This window comes from Brienomyrus brachyistius, chromosome 3 (assembly GCF_023856365.1).
Source record: "Brienomyrus brachyistius isolate T26 chromosome 3, BBRACH_0.4, whole genome shotgun sequence".
In the NCBI taxonomy this organism is placed as follows: Eukaryota; Metazoa; Chordata; class Actinopteri; order Osteoglossiformes; family Mormyridae; genus Brienomyrus; species Brienomyrus brachyistius.
The window spans coordinates 15,607,527-15,629,650 of record NC_064535.1 but is presented as its reverse complement, the minus strand read 5'-3'; the positions used below and the strand labels follow the sequence as shown (position 1 = coordinate 15,629,650).

Below are 22,124 nucleotides of genomic sequence, written 5' to 3'. Positions count from 1 at the left end.
TTTTTTCTTACTGACGTTACTTAAGCAAATTAATAGTTGGACTTAATAGGAAATAAAACCAACCATATTACTATTTTCCCCAATCCATGAATAGCACTGCCGTTTAAATACTATTTGACCCATAGCTTAAATACTTTACGTCGCCCTGTTATCGATATAGGTTTCTATAGTGAAGTACCATGACTGGCTGTCCGCTGGTAGAATTAAATGTTTAGAATTGAGTGTCCGCACATTACAGACGGAATCAAAAGAAACAAATGTGTAACATGAAATCATGCAATATCAAGCTCAGTACAAATGCGTGAATGTGTAGATAAAGCTACGTGCCTATAATTAAAGGAATACAAAGAATCAAGACGACGTACAGTGAGCTCTTCGGTATTAATAAACCAAACTAGTATCTCCATATATCGCATACCAACATACCACGTGTCTCACGCGCATCCGTAGAGCAACTTCTTATTAGTAAAGCAAATCAAAGTTACTCGCTAAGAAGGACGGTCGCTAATATCGGTTTAGAGTACAATGCCTCTTATGATAATATAGGTGGCTCTTAAAAGAGCCTTTGGGAAGATTTCAACGTGGGTCACACACTTATTTGCCCTTAACTGGCTTCTCGGTTTTCTTGGGCAGAAGCACAGCTTGGATGTTAGGCAGAACACCACCTTGGGCGATAGTAACACCACCCAGCAGCTTGTTCAACTCTTCATCGTTGCGCACAGCCAGCTGCAGGTGTCGCGGGATAATGCGAGTCTTCTTGTTGTCCCGGGCAGCGTTCCCAGCCAGCTCCAAAATTTCAGCCGTCAGATACTCGAGCACAGCAGCCAAGTACACCGGAGCGCCAGCACCAACACGCTCAGCATAGTTGCCCTTGCGTAGCAGCCTATGCACACGGCCAACGGGAAACTGAAGACCAGCCCTAGAAGAACGGGTCTTTGCCTTGGCTCTAGCCTTTCCACCGGTTTTGCCTCTTCCGCTCATTGTACCGTTCTACTACGAAAAATCGAGAGTGAGCTACAAACGCCTGGGCTACCTTCTTGTAGGAGCACGGAGCGCGTTCATTGGCTTGTGCAGAGAGGAGCCGCTATCCAATGAAAGCAGAGAACAAGTCCGACCCAACGTTGACGAGTAATAGGTCATAAAAGTGCTAGTTTAGCAAGTGATAACGATGGAAATCTAAAAGGCATTGTGTGAAAATATTCTAATTTTCTAACAAGTTCTCAGCCCTTTCTTTAATCTCGACCAAACATTTCCCCTTACACAGACGTATTTCAATACACTTGACAGATATCCGCCTATGTCGTTAGGGAAAAAATAATGCACCTTATGCTGGCGGGGAAACTGAAAAAGCCCGTTTTTAAAGAAACGTCTCCAACTGTCTCCAGTATCCGTCTTTACAAGTGTCTTCCATGTTTAATGACATTTATTACATTTAGCAGACGCTGCTGCCCAAGCGGCGTACAAGTGAGTAGTAGAGAACAGGGTCAGAGACAGCGATCACGCGCCATCACAGGCACGGCGCCACACACCACCCATGTCAGTGCAACATGTGTCCGCACACGGGCTACAGCTTCCCCTGATAATCGAGTATGGATTTCGCTGGCCACACACACAAAAAAAAAACGAACCAAGTACACATCAGAACGCACACACCAGCTGTCTCACTATAGGAAAAGCGGAGAAATTTTGCGATCTTTATGATGTTGGTGGGGTGGCTCTTAAAAGAGCCTTTGTGGTCAAGAGAGAAATTCACTTTGCACGCTCACTTCTTCTTGGGAGCGGCTTTCTTGGCCTTGGCGGGCTTAGGCTTGGCAACTTTGGGCTTAGTCGCCTTTGCCTTCTTCGGGCTCTTGGTTGCCTTCTTGGCTGCTGTCGCCGCTGGCTTCTTAGGCTTCTTGGGGCTCTTAGTCGCCTTCTTGGGTGCAGCTGGCTTCTTGGCCTTCTTGGGTGACTTCTTGGCGGCCACGGGTTTCTTGGCCGCTGGCTTCTTGGGCTTCTTAGCCGCGGCAGGTTTCTTGGCCGCCGGCTTCTTGGCTTTGACAGGCGCTTTCTTGACGGGCTTCTTGGTAGCTTCGGCCTGCTTCTTGTTCAGCTTGAAAGAGCCAGAGGCGCCGGTGCCCTTGGTCTGAAGCAGGGTGCCTTTGGTCACCAAGCCTTTCAGGGCCAACTTGACGCGGGAGTTGTTCTTCTCCACATCGTAGCCGCCCGCCGCCAGAGCTTTCTTCAAGGCAGCCAGAGAGAGTCCGCTCTTCTCCTTGGAAGCGGACACGGCCTTCACGATCAGCTCTCCGACGCTGGGACCCGCTTTCTTGGGTTTGGCGGCGGCGGCGGCTTTCTTCTTGGGGGCCTTGGCCGGAGCGGCCGCGGCGGGAGCAGGTGCTGCTTCAGACATTTTCTCGCTCGAACGCTTCTCTACAAACAGTCTCGAACTCGGGAAACTCCGCTGTGTGTGAAGCTGACGCGTCACGGTGGGTTGTCCTTAAACGCGCGGTGAGAACCGTGTAGACTCAACTCAGCCAGCACAGCGCTTGCACAGCACACCGAGGCGCTTTCTCTTGTGTTTTCTCCTCGCACAAATCTGCAAAATAATCGCCAGTGAAGCTGCGTTACACGCAAACAACCCACAAAATATAAGCCCGGGGCCCTCCTCTTGGAAAACAAGCCATATGTTTCGAGAGACACCGCTTAGTTTTCTTCCGATTCGCCCAAAATCGCTCCCTTCGGTGGTTAGATCAGACCGCTCACAGGGCTTCTCTCTCCATATTACGAATATTTAAAAAATAAAACGCCACAGTTAGCTGGTGCCTGTTTGATGGACATTGTCAGAAAGGCCACGTGTATCGGAAAAGACTGTTCTGATCCCAAACTTTTAAAGCTAAAATCGTAAATTTCAACTTTTGTGAGTGCAGTAAAACACACCTCGAACTGGGGCACCGATATCTAAAAGGACGTCGCGTGTTCTATACACCACCTTAGTTTAAAATTATCATCGTCTCTGACACTTGGTATAAGGCAGGGAAAAGAACCCCTTTTGATCTGTATTCGTTTGCTGTGAATGTTCATTTCCATATAGAACGTTTTACTATAGCTGGCCGATATTCACGCCTCTTTCGGTATAGCAACTAACGCGAACACGCGACCAGGACTCTATCGAGCACCTTTAAATTAAATAATAAAAAAGGTTAAATCGCTCGAAAGCACAGCATTCACGCACCGGGATAGAATTAGTAAATCACTAGAACTAAAGTGTCCTGTAAAATTAGTTTAATTTGTTACGGTAGAGTTATCTTGTGACAACTTTAACTGGCCACACGTTTCGCTTCCTAACTTATTCAGGCGATGTGCAATTTATGGACATGAATGAATTTTTCAATGATGTGCGTACATTTTTACAAAATTAACAAACATTTCATAGGTATTCTAGGTATCACTGTCGCTTGACGATCAGACAAACAAAATGTCGGCGCATGTCAAATAGGTGAATTTAAAGATACGACATGACAGACAAAACGTATTCCACATTTTTTGAAGAATCACAGATGTTCCGAATGTAATGGTCACTTCTTGGACTGCATTCTGAAAAAATACGTCATTTGGGGAGATCTACTTTAATAATAATCGACGTTAAATACAGCACCCTACCCTGACTGAGCGGCAATATGTCCGCTTTCCCTGTCGGAATATCCTTATTATTTGACTTTCTATTCTGACATCGATTCACTGTCGATTTTCGTTGGAGTGTCTCTGGGATAGAGATGCACGGGAGTTGTCCTTTGAAATTTCATTTTACTAAGAACGGCCGGGATTTTCAGTTTTACATAGGATTGAGATTACGTTTTTTACGTCGGTTCTTGGGGGTAGTTCCCCTATGATAACACTCATGGTTCCCATAAATACGCATACTACTTGGGTCTAAAATAAATGTATTATTATTAATATTATTTACATTTATACAATACTGTGCAACAGTCAACAGAAATGTTTAAAGCTATTTATATGGGTAGTAAGTGCACTTTTGCTCAGGAAAAAAACACACAATTTAGCATTAGAACATGTGCAAATTAAGAATACCGCATTAAAAACTAGTAAGATAGAATTTCTTCTGTTCTACAAAAACGTTACTGATATCTAGTTGGATGGCTAGAAGACAGCTTCAGTTCCGAAACGTCTCCTCAGGGGCATCGCAGCCATTTCATGTATTTATTAAATTTCAGCAGCAGCTCACTTAATTTAATTAGTTTTAAAAAGTTCCTGTGATCGAGTCAAAAAATACATGGGTGTGCGGATGGTTGCTGCTAATAAATGGAGTGATTTTGGCAGAAGTTTTGAAATGGCTAAGCTAACAGACTTTGACAAGCATACTATCATGGCTTTTAACCAAGATGAAGCTCATTTTAACACAGTTTTCTTTGGCTGCTTAAGGTTTCTGCACAGTCACGTATATGTGGGATATGCGCTGGGAACAGGCGAAATACGAACGTAAGCATATTTTCTTGACGGACTCTTAACGTGGGTGCGCTGGATGGGAGTATGATCGAGTCGCTTCGGTTCTGTTCTCAGTTTACCTATTATCCTGGTACGGACATGAATAAAGTTTATTGCAGGTGTTTGTGAAAGGTACTGCCTGTGACATTTGTGAGTATTCTTCTGTTAAGACTGAATGTGTGAAATAGCCCATATTATAACCGCAGTAGTCGAATTGTTTAGCAACTGACTAATTACTGCAGAATTGTACTAGTTTTTACGTTTTACTCTTTAATTTTAAATATACACACTTATGAGAGCTACATTATAAAATAATGTGTCACTATATACAGTGCATCCGGAAAGTATTCAAAGTACATCACTTTTTCCACATTTTGTTGTTACAGCCTTATTCCAAAATGGATTAAATTAAAATTTTCCCTCAAAATTCTACACAACACCCCATAATGACAACGTGAAAAAAGTTTGAGATTTTTGCTAAATTTATTAAAAACAACAAAAAAAGAGAAAATCACATTTCCATAAGTATTCGCAGCCTTTGCTCAATACTTTGTTGATGCACCTTTGGCAGCAATTACAGCCTCAAGTCTTTTTGAATAGGACACCACAAGCTTGGCCACCTATCCTAGGGCAGTTTCACCCATTCCTCTTTGCATCACCTCAAGCTCCATCAGGTTGGATGGGAACTGTCGGTGCACAGCCATTAAGATCTCTCCAGAGATGTCCAATGGGATTCGAGTCTGGGCTCTGACTGGGCAAAATGTGGAAAAAGTGATGCGCTGTGAATACTTTCCGGATGCACTGTAGAAACACAGGAATAAGTGTAATTTATTATTATTCAAAGTCTTTCCATTGTGAAACACAATTTTTGACAGGTCTTGTTATGTAACATATGCATACCCCTTATATTTAGCAGTTTGTTACATTTTCCTCCCCTCATTCTATAAACCCCTGCCCATCTACTAAAGTAGTAGCATTTGATATGCAATTATAGGTGTCTTGGGGATGAAAGCTAATTAGCATCAGGTCTAGCTGTTTATTTCAAGTGAAGTCATTTATTTATACCTGACTGAAGAAGTAACATGGGTCTGCCCTTCTGTGGGCCCACCACCTGTAGGCGGAGCCGTGGGGGTTGGGTGCAATGGAGATAGGGTGGCAGTCGAAGGCGGGGGCCTCGGCGAACCGATATTCGGCTATTAAAATTGGCTTTAGGCACATGGAATGTAACCTCTGGTGGGAAAGGAGCCTGAGCTGGTGTAGAGAGATACTGACTAGATGTAGTCGGGCTCACCTTGATGCATGGCTTGGACTCCGGAACCACTCCTGGAGAGGGGCTGGTCTGTTCCACTCTGGAGTTGCTCATGATGAGAGGCGCTGAGCAGGGGTGAGACTACTTATAGTGCCCCGGTTTGGTGTCTGTGCATTGGAGTTTACCCTGATAGATGAGAGGGTTGCCTCCCGTCAGGGGACAGACTCTGATGGTTGGTTGTGCGTACATGCCGAGTATCCGGCCTTCTTGGAGGCCTTGGAGGGGGTACTGGAAGGCGCCCATTCTGGGAACAACATTTTTCTGCTGGGGGATTTTAATGCTCACATGGGTAATGGTAGTGAGACCTGGAAGGGTGTGATTGGGAGGAATGGCCTGCCTGATCATAGTCTGAGCAGTGATCTGTTATTGGACTTCTGTGCTAATCACAGTTTGTCCATAACGAACACGTTTGAGCATAATGCTGTTCATAAGTGCACTTGACACCAGAGCACCAAAGGCTGGAGTTTGATGATCAATCCAATGGATCCAATGGTGGTGGAAGATACCAGATAGACCTGGCAAAGATCTTAAACTCGCACCTCTGGCAGAACAACTTTTCTCTGCTGAGGAAGTCAGGGGACATGGAGACTGAATGGGCCGTGTTCCGGGACTCGACTGCTGAGGTGGCAGTGTGGAGCTGTGGCTGTAAGGTTATTGGTGCAAGTCGTGGTGGCAATCCCCAAACCCGGTGGTGGACACCAGCGGTAAAGGGAGCTGTCAGTCTGAAGAAGGAGTTGTTCAGGGCTTGGTTAGCTTGTTGGACTCCAGAAGCAGTAGATGGGTACTGGCAGGCCAAGCGGGAAGTGGCTATGCCAGTCGCTAAAGCAAAAATTTGGGTCATGGAACACTGGACCTCTGAACATCTCTTCACCCTCACGGGGATATTGGAGGGCTTGTGGGATACTTCCCAACTAGTCTACATGTGTTTTGTGGATTTGGAAAAAGCATATGACCGTGTCCCTCGGGGGTCCTGTGAGGGGTGCTCCAGGAGTATGGGGTATGAGGTCCATTGCTGCAGGCCATCGGATCCTTGTACAAATGGAGCGTGGGTTTTGTTTGCATTGCCAGCAATCAGTCAGACTCGTTCCCAGTGGGGTGTTGGGCTCTGTCAGGGCTGTCCTGTCTCATCGATTCTCTTCACAACTTTTATAGACAGAATTGGCGGAGGGGGTCTGGTTCGGGGGTCTCAGGATGGCGTCTTTGCTTTTTGGAGATGATGTGCTCCTGTTGACATCATCAGACTCTGATCTTCAGTTTGCACTGGGGCAGTTTGCAGCTGAGTGTGAGGCCACCAGGATGAGGATCAGCACCTCTATGTCTAAGGATATGGTTCTTGACCGTAAAAGGGTGGATTGCCCTCTCCTGGTTGCTGATGGAGTACTGCCTTAAGTGGTGGAGCTTAAGTATCTTGGGGTCTTGTTCATGAGTGAGGGATAAAGGGAGCAGGAGACCGACAGACAGATTGGTGCAGCCTTAACAGTAATGCGGACATTGTACTGTTCTGTTTTGGTGAAGAGGGAGCTGAGCCAGAAGGCAAAGCCATCAATTTACCAGTTGTCCTACGTTCCTATGCTCACCTATGGTCATGAGCTCTGGGTAGTGGCCAAAAGAATGAGATCATGGATACAAGCGGCCGAAATGAGTTGACTGGGCTCAGCCTTAGAGATAGGGTGAGGAACTCGGACATTCGGGAGGGGCTCAATGTAGCGCCACTGCTGCTCCACATTGAAAGGAGCCAGTTGAGGTGGTTTGGGTATCTATCTAAGATCCCTCCTGAATGGCTCCCTGGGGAGGTGTTTTGGTCATGTCCAACTGAGAGGAGGCCCCAGGGCAGACCCAGGACACACTGAAGAGATTATATCTCTCGGATGGCCTGGAAACGCCTTGGTATTCCCCCGGGGGAGCTGGAGGTGGTGGCTGGTGAGAGGGAGGTCTGGGAATCCCTGCTTAGACTGCTGCCCCTGCGACCCGACCCCAGATAAGTGGGGAAAAAATAAATGGATGGATGAAGGGTAAAACATATATATAAAAGAATACGAATAACAAATTGAAATATGAAATATATTAATAAAATAACACGAAAACGTGCATACAAGAAAATGAAAATTGCATTTTAAAATTAAGGAAATGAGTGTGTGAGTGTGACCTGCGATGGGCTGGCCCCCCATCCTGGGTTGTTCCCTGCCTCGTGCCCATTGCTTCCAGGATAGGCTCCGGACCCCCATGACCCAGTAGGATAAGCGGTTTGGAAAATGGATGGATGGATAGAATAAGGGAAATGTAAAACAGTAAGCAACAGGAAAAAAAAGTAGAGCGTAATTAACATTAATGAAAAGAGTTATTAAAATGAATTTGAAAGTAACTTAATGGTGGAAATGACAAAACACTAAGAGAACCTCAAACCGAGAGAAAATAGGTGGGTCTTAAATTCAGATTTTAACTCATCAGTAGAAGAGCAGGACTTTATGCAGGATGGGAGATTTTTCCAAAGTCTGGGTTCAGCTACTGAGAAAGATGGGAGTGAGGAAGGGAGATGAGCTGTTGTGCAAATGACCAACGTGACTGGGAGGGGAGTGGTAAATATGGAAATAGCAGATCTGAAATGTATTGTGGGGTTAATCCATTGGGTGCTTTAAAAACAAATAGTAAAATCTTAAAGTCAAATCTGTAATTCACAGGCAATCAATGCAAATGAGCTAGAACAAGAGTGATATGTTGTCTTTTCTTTGTCCCAGTTAAAAGTCTAGCAGCCACATTTTGAAACATTTGAAGTCTAAAAAGTGCGGAACGGGACAACCCGAAAACAGGGAATTACAGTAGTCAAGCTGAGAGGTGATAAAAGCATGGATAACTATTTACAGGTCCTTATGAGATAAAACCATTTTAACACTGGGCCCTGCAAACCAGCCTCTGTCTCTAAGCGTTTTAAAAGAATGTCATGGTCAATTGTGTCAAAAGCTGTGCTAAGACCAAGCAGGACTAAGACTGCTCAACAACCAGAATCCGTAGTGAGAAAAATGTCGTTCAGTACTTTCAGCAGGGCAGAACTCTAAAGCCAGACTGGAATTTATCAGAGATTTTAAATTTGTTCAGGTAGGAGGTGACCTGGAAGTACTTTTTCTAATATCTAATATATTTTAATACCGTAAAATATAGGGTAGCTTAGAGATGGTCATGAAGTTTTCATGGGGTGTAGACTAGGTTTTTTGGTGCCACTTTAAAATAAGAATACCCTTATAAAGGGATTATGAATAGTTTATAAGCAGGTTATTAATTAGGTTGTAACACTTCGTAAATCATTAATAGACAATTATAAACAAGTTATACCACAGTTTTCTTCCTATTAATCGGTTACTACCGTTGTTTTAATAGAGGTTGCACTCTGGAAGGCATGACTCCAATAACACTGATATACAGTGATTTTGGTGCCAACGATGTCTGAATGATTTTATATTAAGTTTATGGTGCTGATTAAGAATATGACTTCAGTTTTGCCAGATTGGCTATAGATATCTATCCATCCACCCATTTTCCAAACTGCTTATCCTACTGGGTCGCGGGGGGTCCAGAGCCTATCCTGGAAGCAATGGGCATGAGGCAGGGAACAACCCAGGATGGGGGGCCAGCCCATTGCAGGGCATAATTACACACCATTCACTCACGCATGCACTCCTATGGACAATTTAGCAACTCCAATTAGCCTCAGCATGTTTTTGGACCGTGGGGGGAAACCGGAGTACCCGGAGGAAACCCCACAACGGCATGGGGAGAACATGCAAACTCCGCACACATGTGACCCAGGCGGAGAATCGAACCTGGGTCCCAGAGGTGTGAGGCAACAGTGCTAACCACTGCACCACCATGCCGCCCCCGGCTATAGGTATTAATTAATTGTTAATTAATTAATTAACGCAACATGTTTGAAAAGCATTCAGAATTGCAAGAATATTTTAGTTAGAACTAGTAGGTAAACAGTCTAACATCATACAAAAATCATACATTAATGTCAATGCTTCAAAAAACGCTGTTTATGCGATTTACTTTTATGTGTGTCATCAGAACAATCACGTTGGAGACTCCAGCAGCAGCCTGCCATCATGTGTATGTCCCCTCTGCCTTGATATCGCTCCTCCATCACCTTCATATCCTGGTGGAACCTCTCGCCTTGTTCCCTGCTGAAGTCTCCAACTTTATCCTGAAATCTGTTTAAGTGGCTATGGAGATGTGCATCTTTATGCTCATATTAACTCTCTGAAGAGAGTATTATCTCTTTCTGAAGTTAACAAGCATATCTTGCACCAGTTCTTCAAAATTGTCTGCTCTGTGATTACCCAAGTAGTTATTCACAACAGAGACAAAACTCTTCCAGGCCGAAGCCTCAGTGTCATTCATGCATTTGGTAGAATTGGAATCGTGCATGAGTTTACGAATCTGACGACCATCAAAGATTTCAGCTTTTAGTTTTCCATGCTCAGTCAAGGGAATGATCTACAAATGTACTCGAAGTACATTCAAGTTGTTGTTCTTCAACCATGTACTCTCCACAGATGCAGCAGAATACATCAGGATTGCTGATGCAGGCTCTTCTTGGTGAAGTCATAATTTTTACATGTATTTATATACATCTTAAGGACTTTTTGGGTATAAACCAAGACTGGATTGACAAACTTATACTGCGGCCGACATCTTTCCTCTGCAAATTCAAAGTTGCATTCTGGCTTCAAAATGTCACTTTTATAGAATTGTAGGCCTACAAATTGAAATACAAAATTTCATATGGGATATTTCATTACCTAAGATAACCTAAAGAGTCAAAACACATCAAAAGCTATTGCATTTGTTATCACACACAAGTTGCATTGGGGGAATGCATTATTTTCATGGATGTCCATTATCTCAAAAACTAGAACCGATTTAGCAAAAGTAATGGGTTTTTTTAATTCAGCACCCTCATAATACCCTAAATCCATTCAAAAAACCTTGGCACCCGAAAAACAACAAAAAAAATTGTACAGCTGTGTAATTAATGAGCTAATTATTATCTCCAAAATAAGAGGGCAGATTGTAATAAAAACTTCCTTAAAAAGATGTGATGGTTTCATGTCTAAGGAGCAGTAAGTGGCATTTATTTGGACCACCTGAGAGAGCTGAGCAGATGACACTGGCTGAAACTGCTGGAGGAAGCAGATTGGATGATGTATCTTGGAGGGGTCTGTGTCTGACAGTGAAATGTTAGATCTTATGTCGTTAACTTTGTCATTGAAGAAATTCAAAAACTTATCACAGGTTTCAGCAGTAGAAGCAAAGGCAGCAGTACCAGCAGGAGGATTTAAGATGGAATTAATTGTGCTGAATAGTATTTTGGTTCTATGGGCATTTTTATTGATTAGTTCAGCATAATAATGTGCCTTAGCAATCTTAACAGAGCTTTGGTAGAACTTTAAACAATGTCTTAAATTTCAAATGAGACCTGAAGTTTGTCTTTTTCCACTTGTGCTCTATGCACAACCGCTCATATTTGCATAGAATTATTGTACGAGGAAATTGCACAGCAGTACATGTCTACACTAACTACACTGCCAGCATATTTGCACAGTTCCTCACAGTCCATAGTGTATGTGTCATGCCCTGCTCGTCGGCTCCTCCTGTGTGCCACACCCCCTGCCTACCCACGTGTGTTTCCCGAATTGTACCCAGCGGTGTCTGATTATTTTCAATCAGTCCTGTGTATTTCAGTCCGTGTCTTACTGTTACCGTGTCTCATTGATGTTCATTGATGTTTGTGTGCGTGAGATCCCCGTATTCCCAATTAAACCCCGTTCGTCCCGTATCCTGCCTGCCTGCTTCCTCCTTCCGCACAATCGCCGCTCTCCGCCGCGCTCGCGCACCACGACCCGTGACAGTATGTATGTATGTACAATTATTATTTATAATTTTCCCCCCACCCCCCATTATCCTCACTGTATCTGTGTGTGTTGTTGTGCTGTTGTGTTATACGATGCACCTTTGGTCCCTGGAGGACGTCACTTCATCTCAGTCTGTGCTTTAATGTATGACAATTAAGCTTTACTACTTCCACTACTACTACTACTTCTGCAATCTTGTCTAAGATCGGGGGGGGAGTCACTTAACCATGGATCTTTTTAGTTTTAGGAGTGACACAATCTAGAGTGAGAGCAAGATGAGACTAATGTCTCAGTTTCAGTGCTTGAGAAAAGGGGATCTGGGGTGAGTGAGTGAGTGAGCTTAAACGTATTTGTGAAATGAGTGGCTGTGGTAGAGTTTCACCAGAATCAACAACTTTCAGTTTGGAGACAGAGAAACCAGACAATAATACAAGATCTAGTGTATGACCCTTTTAATGTGTTGTGTGTCAACCGATACTGGATGGATAAAATTAAAAGAATCCGCAAGGCATAGAAACTCCTTCACCATACGTTTTGAAAGACAACAAATATGGGTATTAAAATCCCCTACAACCGGTACCAGAGTGTGAAGCCATAAATGACAGGAGATCAGAAAACTCTTGAATTATAGTATTGTTGTTTTTAGGTGGTCTGTACATCAATGCACAAAGGATATTAACTATGCTGAGTTACACCTCAAAAGACAACTAAACATCGACAGACAAAAAAAAAATAAATAAACTGGTTTTTAAAAACGGTGGTTAGGTCACCACCACGACCAGTGGTCCTGCGGGACTTTAAGAAGCTGCAACAGGAAGGACAGAGATCCAAGTGTGGTGACGTCACCAGGTGCAGACACTCGTGGTAACAAATAAAAACGTGAGATGTGAAATGGTCATTTAAAGCGAAAGTCTTGTTTGATAGGGTCTGACCAAATTTGACTGGTGTGGAATTTCTGTGCCGTTTGCTCCGTCAGCATTTTAGCACAGAATTTTAACGAACGTAGATTTGTAGCATTTTCTCCACCACTCGAAGGAAGGTAGTTTGGGAAGTCTAGACTATTACTCATGAGAACAAGGACGGAATAATGTAACGCGACAAACCTCTTAATAGTACGTAGTCACGCATGTGGACAATAAGAAGTGGAGTGCAGTACCAACAATTAATAAATAGTATGGTATACAAGTGGTATTTATTTGACCTCCATCACTAGGTTGCAGCCGATTTAGCAGAAGCTTCATTGTGTATTCTACCTCCACAATATCGCGATAGAATGGTTGCATGATGCATTTTATCCTGGGATTACATGCCAAGGAAATTTACTGCTAGACTCTGAACCTCAGTGATCTCATAGCGACGGGCCAATAATGACAGCAATGACAGGCGAGAATTTAGCTTCATTCACTTGATCTGGTATTGAAAATATAACACTATAATAAACAGCATAAGTACCTACATGAGCACGTGGTAACGATTACAGAAAATGTATTATATTGTGCTTAGATAGCACTAAATTTGTAATTTCCACGGATAAATTCCTTGTTGTGGCGGAGTGCAGGTACTGCAGCCAGAAACTCTTGGCTTCAGTTGGTGAAAAGCGAAGAAAGAAAAACAAGCTTGTGGAAGGAAGACAGTCTAAAGATATCGGAGCGAGTTTATCTTTGTAAACACTGTACAATGTAGCTGCAAAGCATTGCAGAAATAACGTATCGGTTTTCAAAATTGTCTATTATTTCTTATTTCTGGAAAACTAGCCTAATACTTGGCGGACATAAGATAAAATGCATCCGCGCAGCCCTAACAGAACAGCTGGCCCAAGTCTGCCCTCGCAGCTGAAATTATCTAGAACAGCAACTGTTTTATTCACCAGGGATCCGAAGTGTCTGAAGAATTTGTTATGAATCTGTCACAATGAGTACATTTACTATATAACAAACAACACACAGAAGTTAACTTAAAGTACTGTACAAGGTATACAGGATTCGAACTGAATAATATACACAATGTATGCAATGCGCAATATGCAGCATGACACAACAGACGAACAATGGGCTATAACTGTATACGATCGAAAACTGTATATCGTATTTGATTAGTAAGGGATAGTGGGTAAAAAGCCTAGTAACGAGTAGAATTCACTTTTACGGACTAACTGTAGTGTTTACCAGAAATGAGTGTTTGGAACAGAATGAAAACGACTTGCAATGATCCTCTCTCTGCAACTTTTTTTGGGGATTACATCTGCGTTTAATTCGCTAGATAAAATTATCCAATACTAATGGTAGCCCGATAGTGGTAATCTGATTAAAAACGTGTTAAATCATCTTACTTGAAGTATTTCGAGCTCTCTCCCTGATGTAAAGGAAAATTGCCCATTAATTAATATCCATGTAATTTCATAATGACATTATGGAAATGACAGAATTAAGTTAAACACCGAGATGTATTTATCATCAGATGCATTTAGATTTTATGTTAATTTTGTAAAAATGTACGTACATCATTGGAAAATTAATTGATGTCCATAAATTGCACATCGCCTGAATAAGCTAGGAAGCGAAACGTGTGGCCAGTTAAAGTTGTCACAAGGTAACTCCACCGTAACAAATTCAACTAATTTTACAGGACACTTTAGTTCTAGTGATTTTCTAATTCTATCCAGGTGCGTAAATGCTGTGCTTTCGAGCGATTTAACCTTTTTTATTATTTAATTTAAAGGTGCTCGATAGAGTCCTGGTCGCGTGTTCGCGTTAGTTGCTATACCGAAAGAGGCGTGAATATCGGCCAGCTATAGTAAAACGTCCTATATGGAAATGAACATTCACAGCAAACGAATACAGGTCAAAAGGGGTTCTTTTCCCTGCCTTATACCAAGTGTCAGAGACGATGATTATTTTAAACTAAGGTGGTGTATCGAACACGCGACGTCCTTTTAGATATCGGTGCCCCAGTTCGAGGTGTGTTTTACTGCACTCACAAAAGTTGAAATTTACGATTTTAGCTTTAAAAGTTTGGGATCAGAACAGTCTTTTCCGATACACGTGGCCTTTCTGACAATGTCCATCAAACAGGCACCAGCTAACTGTGGCGTTTTATTTTTTAAATATTCGTAATATGGAGAGAGAAGCCCCGTGAGCGGTCTGATCTAACCACCGAAGGGAGCGATTTTGGGCGAATCGGAAGAAAACTAAGCGGTGTCTCTCGAAACATATGGCTTGTTTTCCAAGAGGAGGGCCCCGGGCTTATATTTTGTGGGTTGTTTGCGTGGAACGCAGCTTCACGGGCGATTATTTTGCAGATTTGTGCGAGGAGAAAACACAAGAGAAAGCGCCTCGGTGTGCTGTGCAAGCGCTGTGCTGGCTGAGTTGAGTCTACACGGTTCTCACCGCGCGTTTAAGGACAACCCACCGTGACGCGTCAGCTTCACACACAGCGGAGTTTCCCGAGTTCGAGACTGTTTGTAGAGAAGCGTTCGAGCGAGAAAATGTCTGAAGCAGCACCTGCTCCCGCCGCGGCCGCTCCGGCCAAGGCCCCCAAGAAGAAAGCCGCCGCCGCCGCCAAACCCAAGAAAGCGGGTCCCAGCGTCGGAGAGCTGATCGTGAAGGCCGTGTCCGCTTCCAAGGAGAAGAGCGGACTCTCTCTGGCTGCCTTGAAGAAAGCTCTGGCGGCGAGCGGCTACGATGTGGAGAAGAACAACTCCCGCGTCAAGTTGGCCCTGAAAGGCTTGGTGACCAAAGGCACCCTGCTTCAGACCAAGGGCACCGGCGCCTCTGGCTCTTTCAAGCTGAACAAGAAGCAGGCCGAAGCTACCAAGAAGCCCGTCAAGAAAGCGCCTGTCAAAGCCAAGAAGCCGGCGGCCAAGAAACCTGCCGCGGCTAAGAAGCCCAAGAAGCCAGCGGCCAAGAAACCCGTGGCCGCCAAGAAGTCACCCAAGAAGGCCAAGAAGCCAGCTGCACCCAAGAAGGCGACTAAGAGCCCCAAGAAGCCTAAGAAGCCAGCGGCGACAGCAGCCAAGAAGGCAACCAAGAGCCCGAAGAAGGCAAAGGCGACTAAGCCCAAAGTTGCCAAGCCTAAGCCCGCCAAGGCCAAGAAAGCCGCTCCCAAGAAGAAGTGAGCGTGCAAAGTGAATTTCTCTCTTGACCACAAAGGCTCTTTTAAGAGCCACCCCACCAACATCATAAAGATCGCAAAATTTCTCCGCTTTTCCTATAGTGAGACAGCTGGTGTGTGCGTTCTGATGTGTACTTGGTTCGTTTTTTTTTTTGTGTGTGTGGCCAGCGAAATCCATACTCGATTATCAGGGGAAGCTGTAGCCCGTGTGCGGACACATGTTGCACTGACATGGGTGGTGTGTGGCGCCGTGCCTGTGATGGCGCGTGATCGCTGTCTCTGACCCTGTTCTCTACTACTCACTTGTACGCCGCTTGGGCAGCAGCGTCTGCTAAATGTAATAAATGTCATTAAACATGGAAGACACTTGTAAAGACGGATACTGGAGACAGTTGGAGACGTTTCTTTAAAAACGGGCTTTTTCAGTTTCCCCGCCAGCATAAGGTGCATTATTTTTTCCCTAACGACATAGGCGGATATCTGTCAAGTGTATTGAAATACGTCTGTGTAAGGGGAAATGTTTGGTCGAGATTAAAGAAAGGGCTGAGAACCTGTTAGAAAATTAGAATATTTTCACACAATGCCTTTTAGATTTCCATCGTTATCACTTGCTAAACTAGCACTTTTATGACCTATTACTCGTCAACGTTGGGTCGGACTTGTTCTCTGCTTTCATTGGATAGCGGCTCCTCTCTGCACAAGCCAATGAACGCGCTCCATGCTCCTACAAGAAGGTAGCCCAGGCGTTTGTAGCTCACTCTCGATTTTTCGTAGTAGAACGGTACAATGAGCGGAAGAGGCAAAACCGGTGGAAAGGCTAGAGCCAAGGCAAAGACCCGTTCTTCTAGGGCTGGTCTTCAGTTTCCCGTTGGCCGTGTGCATAGGCTGCTACGCAAGGGCAACTATGCTGAGCGTGTTGGTGCTGGCGCTCCGGTGTACTTGGCTGCTGTGCTCGAGTATCTGACGGCTGAAATTTTGGAGCTGGCTGGGAACGCTGCCCGGGACAACAAGAAGACTCGCATTATCCCGCGACACCTGCAGCTGGCTGTGCGCAACGATGAAGAGTTGAACAAGCTGCTGGGTGGTGTTACTATCGCCCAAGGTGGTGTTCTGCCTAACATCCAAGCTGTGCTTCTGCCCAAGAAAACCGAGAAGCCAGTTAAGGGCAAATAAGTGTGTGACCCACGTTGAAATCTTCCCAAAGGCTCTTTTAAGAGCCACCTATATTATCATAAAAGGCATTGTACTCTAAACCGATATTAGCGACCGTCCTTCTTAGCGAGTAACTTTGATTTGCTTTACTAATGAGAAGTTGCTCTACAGATGCGCGTGAGACACGTGGTATGTTGGTATGCGATATATGGAGATACTAGTTTGGTTTATTAATACCGAAGAGCTCACTGTACGTCGTCTTGATTCTTTAATTCCTTTAATTATAGGCACGTAGCTTTATCTACACATTCACGCATTTGTACTGAGCTTGATATTGCATGATTTCATGTTACACATTTGTTTCTTTTGATTCCGTCTGTAATGTGCGGACACTCAATTCTAAACATTTAATTCTACCAGCGGACAGCTAGTCATGGTACTTCACTATGGAAACCTATATCGATAGCAGGGCGACGTAAAGTATTTAAGCTATGGGTCAAATAGTATTTAAACAGCTGTGCTATTCATGGATTAGGGAAAATAGTAATATGGTTGGTTTTATTTCCTATTAAGTCCAACTATTAATTTGCTTAAGTAACGTCAGTGAGGAAAAAAAAGATCCGCGCCTTAATTTGAATTGTATGTTGCGCCCAAACGATCCAATAAGGAGTGGTGATATGGTACCATTACTTTGAACGCGCCAATGAGGGCTCGATAAGACTTTCGTCCAATCAGCGCCTTGACTGCATGCTTTAAAAGTGGGCGCTGAAATACGGTGAAGCATTCCTCTCTTCGCTTAGGTGTAAGCATTTTACTAAAATGGCAAGAACGAAGCAGACAGCTCGCAAATCTACTGGTGGCAAAGCCCCCAGAAAGCAGCTGGCCACCAAGGCTGCGCGCAAAAGTGCTCCGGCTACCGGTGGCGTGAAGAAGCCTCACCGCTACAGGCCAGGGACTGTGGCTCTGAGAGAAATTCGTCGTTATCAGAAGTCTACCGAGTTGCTGATCCGCAAGCTGCCATTCCAGCGTCTGGTGCGCGAAATCGCTCAGGACTTCAAGACGGATCTGCGCTTCCAGAGCTCTGCCGTCATGGCGCTGCAGGAAGCGAGCGAGGCGTATCTGGTTGGCTTGTTCGAGGACACCAACCTGTGCGCCATCCACGCCAAGAGGGTGACCATCATGCCCAAGGACATCCAGCTGGCGCGTCGCATCCGCGGAGAGCGCGCATAAAGTTGAGCGGGCGGCTATCAAATTTCGGAAACCCAAAGGCTCTTTTAAGAGCCACCTCAGAAGTCGTAGAAAAGCGAAATCTCTAGGTGTTGAATTGATCTCTACACTGCTCTATATTTGGGGATATGGGGAATGTCGAAATTTCTACTAATGTGTTTGCAGGAAGTATCGAACGAAACGTCTTCTAGTCTTCTGTATGTCGCAAGTACTCATAGGTATATCTTTACCGAAAAAAGTCTTGTCATCTGTGCATTACTACACGATATGCTGTACTAATGAGAACAGCGGTTGGCTTTCGCTGTTCACGTGGAGTGTACTTCGTTCGAGCAATTTGGGAACGTGGTAGAAGTTCAAGTATGACTCGCTTCCCTTTGTTCTTACCGCAGAGCCGTTGAAAATAATCGATTTTTATGATTATTCTGAAATTGATGCGTACGCTGCTGGTATGAGTGTCACTGTAAAGCTTTACGACCACTACAATTGGCGCCATAGTGTTGCTGTTCGGAGACGGTTTTATGCTTTAGTGCTGTCTGCGTCTGTTAATGTGTTGTGCGAGGGAAACCCTGTGACTGGTAGCTGACAGTTTTATGGGGTAGTACCGAGGGGACGAAGGGAGGGCGGTATAGCGGTAACTTGATCTGGTTTGGGGATCCAGGAAGTGAGGACGAACGAAAGCGATTAATGGGGGACAGTCAGTGTCAGGAATCATGAACACATTTTGGGCTTGTTTTAGACAGCATTGTGCAGTACTTGTGCTGATAATTTTACCGTAGTCTGTCAATCCGCCGTTGTCTTTTTCAGTTACAGAATAGCGACAACACAGCACTTTAGCACAGATCCAATATGTTAATTTGAAGTCCAGAAATATTCAGTATGCTAGTTATAGCAGCTTAAGTGGTTGTTAGGTTTCGTTTCACTTATTTTATCTCTGACGAGTTTTAGTGCATGCAACTACCGTCACCTGCTGGCAGAGAATTTCACCAGCCCATTTCTAGGCCTGTTTGCCAAAATGTTATAGATTGTCATACATCCTTTTTTACCTTTGAAGAAGCAGAACGCAACCCCTACATTGTTGCTAGTTTGGCGACGTTTCTAAAGAAGGAAAAAGCTTGGGATCATATATTGTAGTACAAGATCATAAGTTCGGCCCTTCAAGCTCATTTGGTTTATCGTTTGGAATTGTGGAATGTGGAAGGGTTGAGTTCATCAGGTTTTTATTCAGTTTCCAAGATATGGGTCAAAGGGAAGTGTCAGATAATAGCAGGGGTCTTCATGGGCTTCTCCACTTTGACCGTGTTGGGGTCACACTCCAGCGTCTCGCGGATCCACTTGTCATCCATAGCACCCTCGATGAACTCGTCCAGACTGATGATGGCTGCGAGGAGAGACGGTCATGCAATGCCTGAGCTCTCCACAGCCTCACCGGCTTACATTGTATGCATTAAAGATTACACTAGCTGTACAAACCCACTATTGCTATTTTAGGTTTAAAAATTCCAATTTGCTTCAATAATGTGACACAAGACAATTTAACAGTAGCAGTAAGGTACCTGTTTTTCCCCATTTTTTCATTTGGTACATGTGTATTACGACTTTAACATAAGGAATAATAACAGTTTTTAGTTACCCTAAAATGCTTTTTTACGCCCCCTACCAAATAAATGGGTATTTATTGGCTTATGTCATGAATATATTTCTATATTATATGTTTGTGATCGCTCCCCAACCAAGTATCAACTCGGCTCCCCTCTCCAATTCTAGCCATGCCCCTGAATTCTATGTACTATTGCAATATTCCATTAAATAAAATGATTGTATTAAAGATCATTTGGTAGCTGTTCCTCATTTTCCATGTGTCCTTACCATTATTGTCCTTGTCCAACCTAACGAATATCCTGTTGGTGCACTCTTCTGCCGTCGGTGGGTTAGGCTTGGTTAAAGACGCAGCCACACTCATTTTGTAAACAGCCTGTTAAAAATGACAGCGCCGTTATTGTGGTAACACAGGGTCATGCAGTATTTACATTCGAGCAGAATGTGGTGAGAGTGGCAGGGGAGCATGGATGTGTTATATTCCTTCGAGGAGCAGGATGGGTGCCTCACCTGCATGATCTCCAGCATCTCCTCGCGTGTGATCGAGCCGTCCTTGTCCTTGTCGTACAGCATAAAGGACCAACGCAGCTTCTCCACCGGCGAGCCCTTCGTCAGCATGCTGATGGCTGTCACGTACTCTCGGAAGTCCACCACTCCATCCTTCAGAGGCATTCGTGATGAACAGGAGTATTTACTCATTCAGACAACATATTTCGTCCAGGTTGTTCCCCAACCTTGTTCCCTATGCAGTCTGGGAAATCAAATAATGGTTGCATTGTTATGCACATTTTCCTCTGAGCGGTACGGCGGTAATTCAGTCGAGCACCTCGTTGTGATCCAGGGTGCGGAAGACCTGCTCGGCGTATTCGGCGGACTCCGTGCCTACCGTCCCGTCACAGAAGTGTCGCCGGAACTCGTGGAGGGTGATCAGGCCGCTCGGGCATTCCCTTATGAACTTCCTGGGAAACAAAAGGCGTACGAGCAAAGGCTGCCTCACAGCGCAGGAAAAGAACCGTGAGAATTGACGCGTTTTCAGATTAATATACCAATCCAAGACACATAATGTTTTTTGTTTTCCCAACAACACTTTATTATTCACACATACCAGTAGTATGATTCATAGATCGCTCACAATTCTCTCAGAGCTAAAGGCAGCAGCAAACGTCCCTCAGCCTTTTTCTCTAATGTTCCGTAGCCATCTCAGTAAAAAGCAGGTTAAAACGGCACTCAGACCATTTCTCGTCTTAAGTGTACAATGAACAAAACCAGATTTTACATTAGCACATTCTATAAGTCAAATAGTGTTAGATGCACAGAGCAACTGTTATCCCCACTAATATGTTCGCATCTCTAAAACAGTGAAGCATATTTAATTTTGTGATTATGCCTAAGAAGATCGACCGGAAACTGAAATAAGATTAAATTGCAATAAACCGGAAATCCAGCAGGTGGAGCCATCCAAGCATTTACTTCAGGTAAAATAACTCAGACGTGTTCAAAAAAGGTAGAGATTTAAGCCAACATGAGCCAAAAGAAGCCTTCTTTAGTGTGCGATGACTGTTTAGTCTCAGTGATTCTTTTTGACTTACCAGCAACCAGCGTTTCATGACACTCGTTATAAGTTGACACTAATAAATCAAGAATTCATAAAAAATGTTCAAAAACAACGTTAACTTTACAGCTACTGGTGCCAATAAGTATCTTATAGTGAAGATCACTTGTGAAATATTACCTAAACCATTCATATAGCTCCATGACATACGTTCCACCTTGATGGGAGGGTAAAGTCGCTGCCTGGCCCATCCCAATGCGTGTACACCTTCCCAGGTTCCCTCTGAAGAGACAGGGGTCATTATATAGCAGATATGAGCTTACCTTCTAATTCCTGCTTAGCATAGGAGGGGTTGGGGTTTAGGCAGTGTAATCTTCCAGGCCCTGGGGGAGTGTGGGTGACGCAGGTGGAACTGATCACAAGCGACTGTGCGCGGTGAGCTCGAGTGAAATCCACAGTGCTGTGTTGTTTGATATTTTTATGTAGACACTAGATCTCAGTTTAGATCTAGATTCCACAATTTATGGACACCAGACACCCCCTAGAGAGCATATACACCTTAAACACATATATAAAAATGTAATATATAGACCTAGCAGATATTTAGTATATTTGGATGAGTGTCAAGATGTGTATTGGTGAACATTTTGAACTGGACGTCATGTTCTGTGAGATTGTAAATGGAGTTAAAAAAAACTGCCCATATGGTCTTACTTAATGCGGACACCAGTTTGCACGAGGGCTTTAGCATCCACCAGCTACAGAAGGAGCTGCTGTGTCTGGCATG

The 22,124-nt window shown here is 44.1% G+C and overlaps 6 protein-coding genes across 6 annotated transcripts; 3 read left to right on the top strand and 3 right to left on the bottom strand.

The window, feature by feature from the left end:
* Positions 1–74: 74 nt before the first annotated feature.
* LOC125739020 (histone H2A-like) lies at positions 75–1,537 on the bottom strand. Its single transcript, XM_049008635.1, has one exon. The coding sequence runs from the start codon at positions 979–981 to the stop codon at positions 595–597; it is 387 nt and encodes a 128-aa protein (XP_048864592.1). The 5' UTR covers positions 982–1,537; the 3' UTR covers positions 75–594.
* A 137-nt stretch (positions 1,538–1,674) lies between these two features.
* On the bottom strand, positions 1,675–2,460 carry LOC125739018 (histone H1-like). Its single transcript, XM_049008633.1, has one exon. It carries the CDS (start codon positions 2,390–2,392, stop codon positions 1,763–1,765), a length of 630 nt encoding a protein of 209 aa, XP_048864590.1. The 5' UTR covers positions 2,393–2,460; the 3' UTR covers positions 1,675–1,762.
* A 12,654-nt stretch (positions 2,461–15,114) lies between these two features.
* LOC125739100 (histone H1-like) lies at positions 15,115–16,184 on the top strand. Its single transcript, XM_049008854.1, has one exon. The coding sequence runs from the start codon at positions 15,185–15,187 to the stop codon at positions 15,812–15,814; it is 630 nt and encodes a 209-aa protein (XP_048864811.1). The 5' UTR covers positions 15,115–15,184; the 3' UTR covers positions 15,815–16,184.
* Positions 16,185–16,407: 223 nt separating this feature from the next.
* Positions 16,408–17,123, top strand: LOC125739102 (histone H2A-like). Its single transcript, XM_049008856.1, has one exon. It carries the CDS (start codon positions 16,597–16,599, stop codon positions 16,981–16,983), a length of 387 nt encoding a protein of 128 aa, XP_048864813.1. The 5' UTR covers positions 16,408–16,596; the 3' UTR covers positions 16,984–17,123.
* A 518-nt stretch (positions 17,124–17,641) lies between these two features.
* Positions 17,642–20,016, top strand: LOC125739101 (histone H3). The gene has a single exon (XM_049008855.1). The coding sequence runs from the start codon at positions 17,782–17,784 to the stop codon at positions 18,190–18,192; it is 411 nt and encodes a 136-aa protein (XP_048864812.1). The 5' UTR covers positions 17,642–17,781; the 3' UTR covers positions 18,193–20,016.
* Positions 19,428–20,878, bottom strand: si:ch211-245j22.3 (uncharacterized protein LOC563798 homolog; the record flags this gene model as incomplete). The annotated part of the gene is made up of 4 exons (XM_049008857.1): positions 19,428–19,567; positions 20,056–20,161; positions 20,296–20,445; positions 20,612–20,878. Coding segments are annotated over 4 exons (648 nt in total), but the record flags the coding sequence as incomplete, so codon positions are not given.
* Between the last annotated feature and the right edge of the window lie 1,246 nt (positions 20,879–22,124).

What these genes read in the sequence shown, in the direction of transcription:
- LOC125739020 (XM_049008635.1), bottom strand. Translation starts at nt 981, where the DNA reads ATGAGCGGAAGAGGCAAAACCGGTGGAAAGGCTAGAGCCAAGGCAAAG.
- LOC125739018 (XM_049008633.1), bottom strand. Translation starts at nt 2,392, where the DNA reads ATGTCTGAAGCAGCACCTGCTCCCGCCGCGGCCGCTCCGGCCAAGGCC.
- LOC125739100 (XM_049008854.1), top strand. Translation starts at nt 15,185, where the DNA reads ATGTCTGAAGCAGCACCTGCTCCCGCCGCGGCCGCTCCGGCCAAGGCC.
- LOC125739102 (XM_049008856.1), top strand. Translation starts at nt 16,597, where the DNA reads ATGAGCGGAAGAGGCAAAACCGGTGGAAAGGCTAGAGCCAAGGCAAAG.
- LOC125739101 (XM_049008855.1), top strand. Translation starts at nt 17,782, where the DNA reads ATGGCAAGAACGAAGCAGACAGCTCGCAAATCTACTGGTGGCAAAGCC.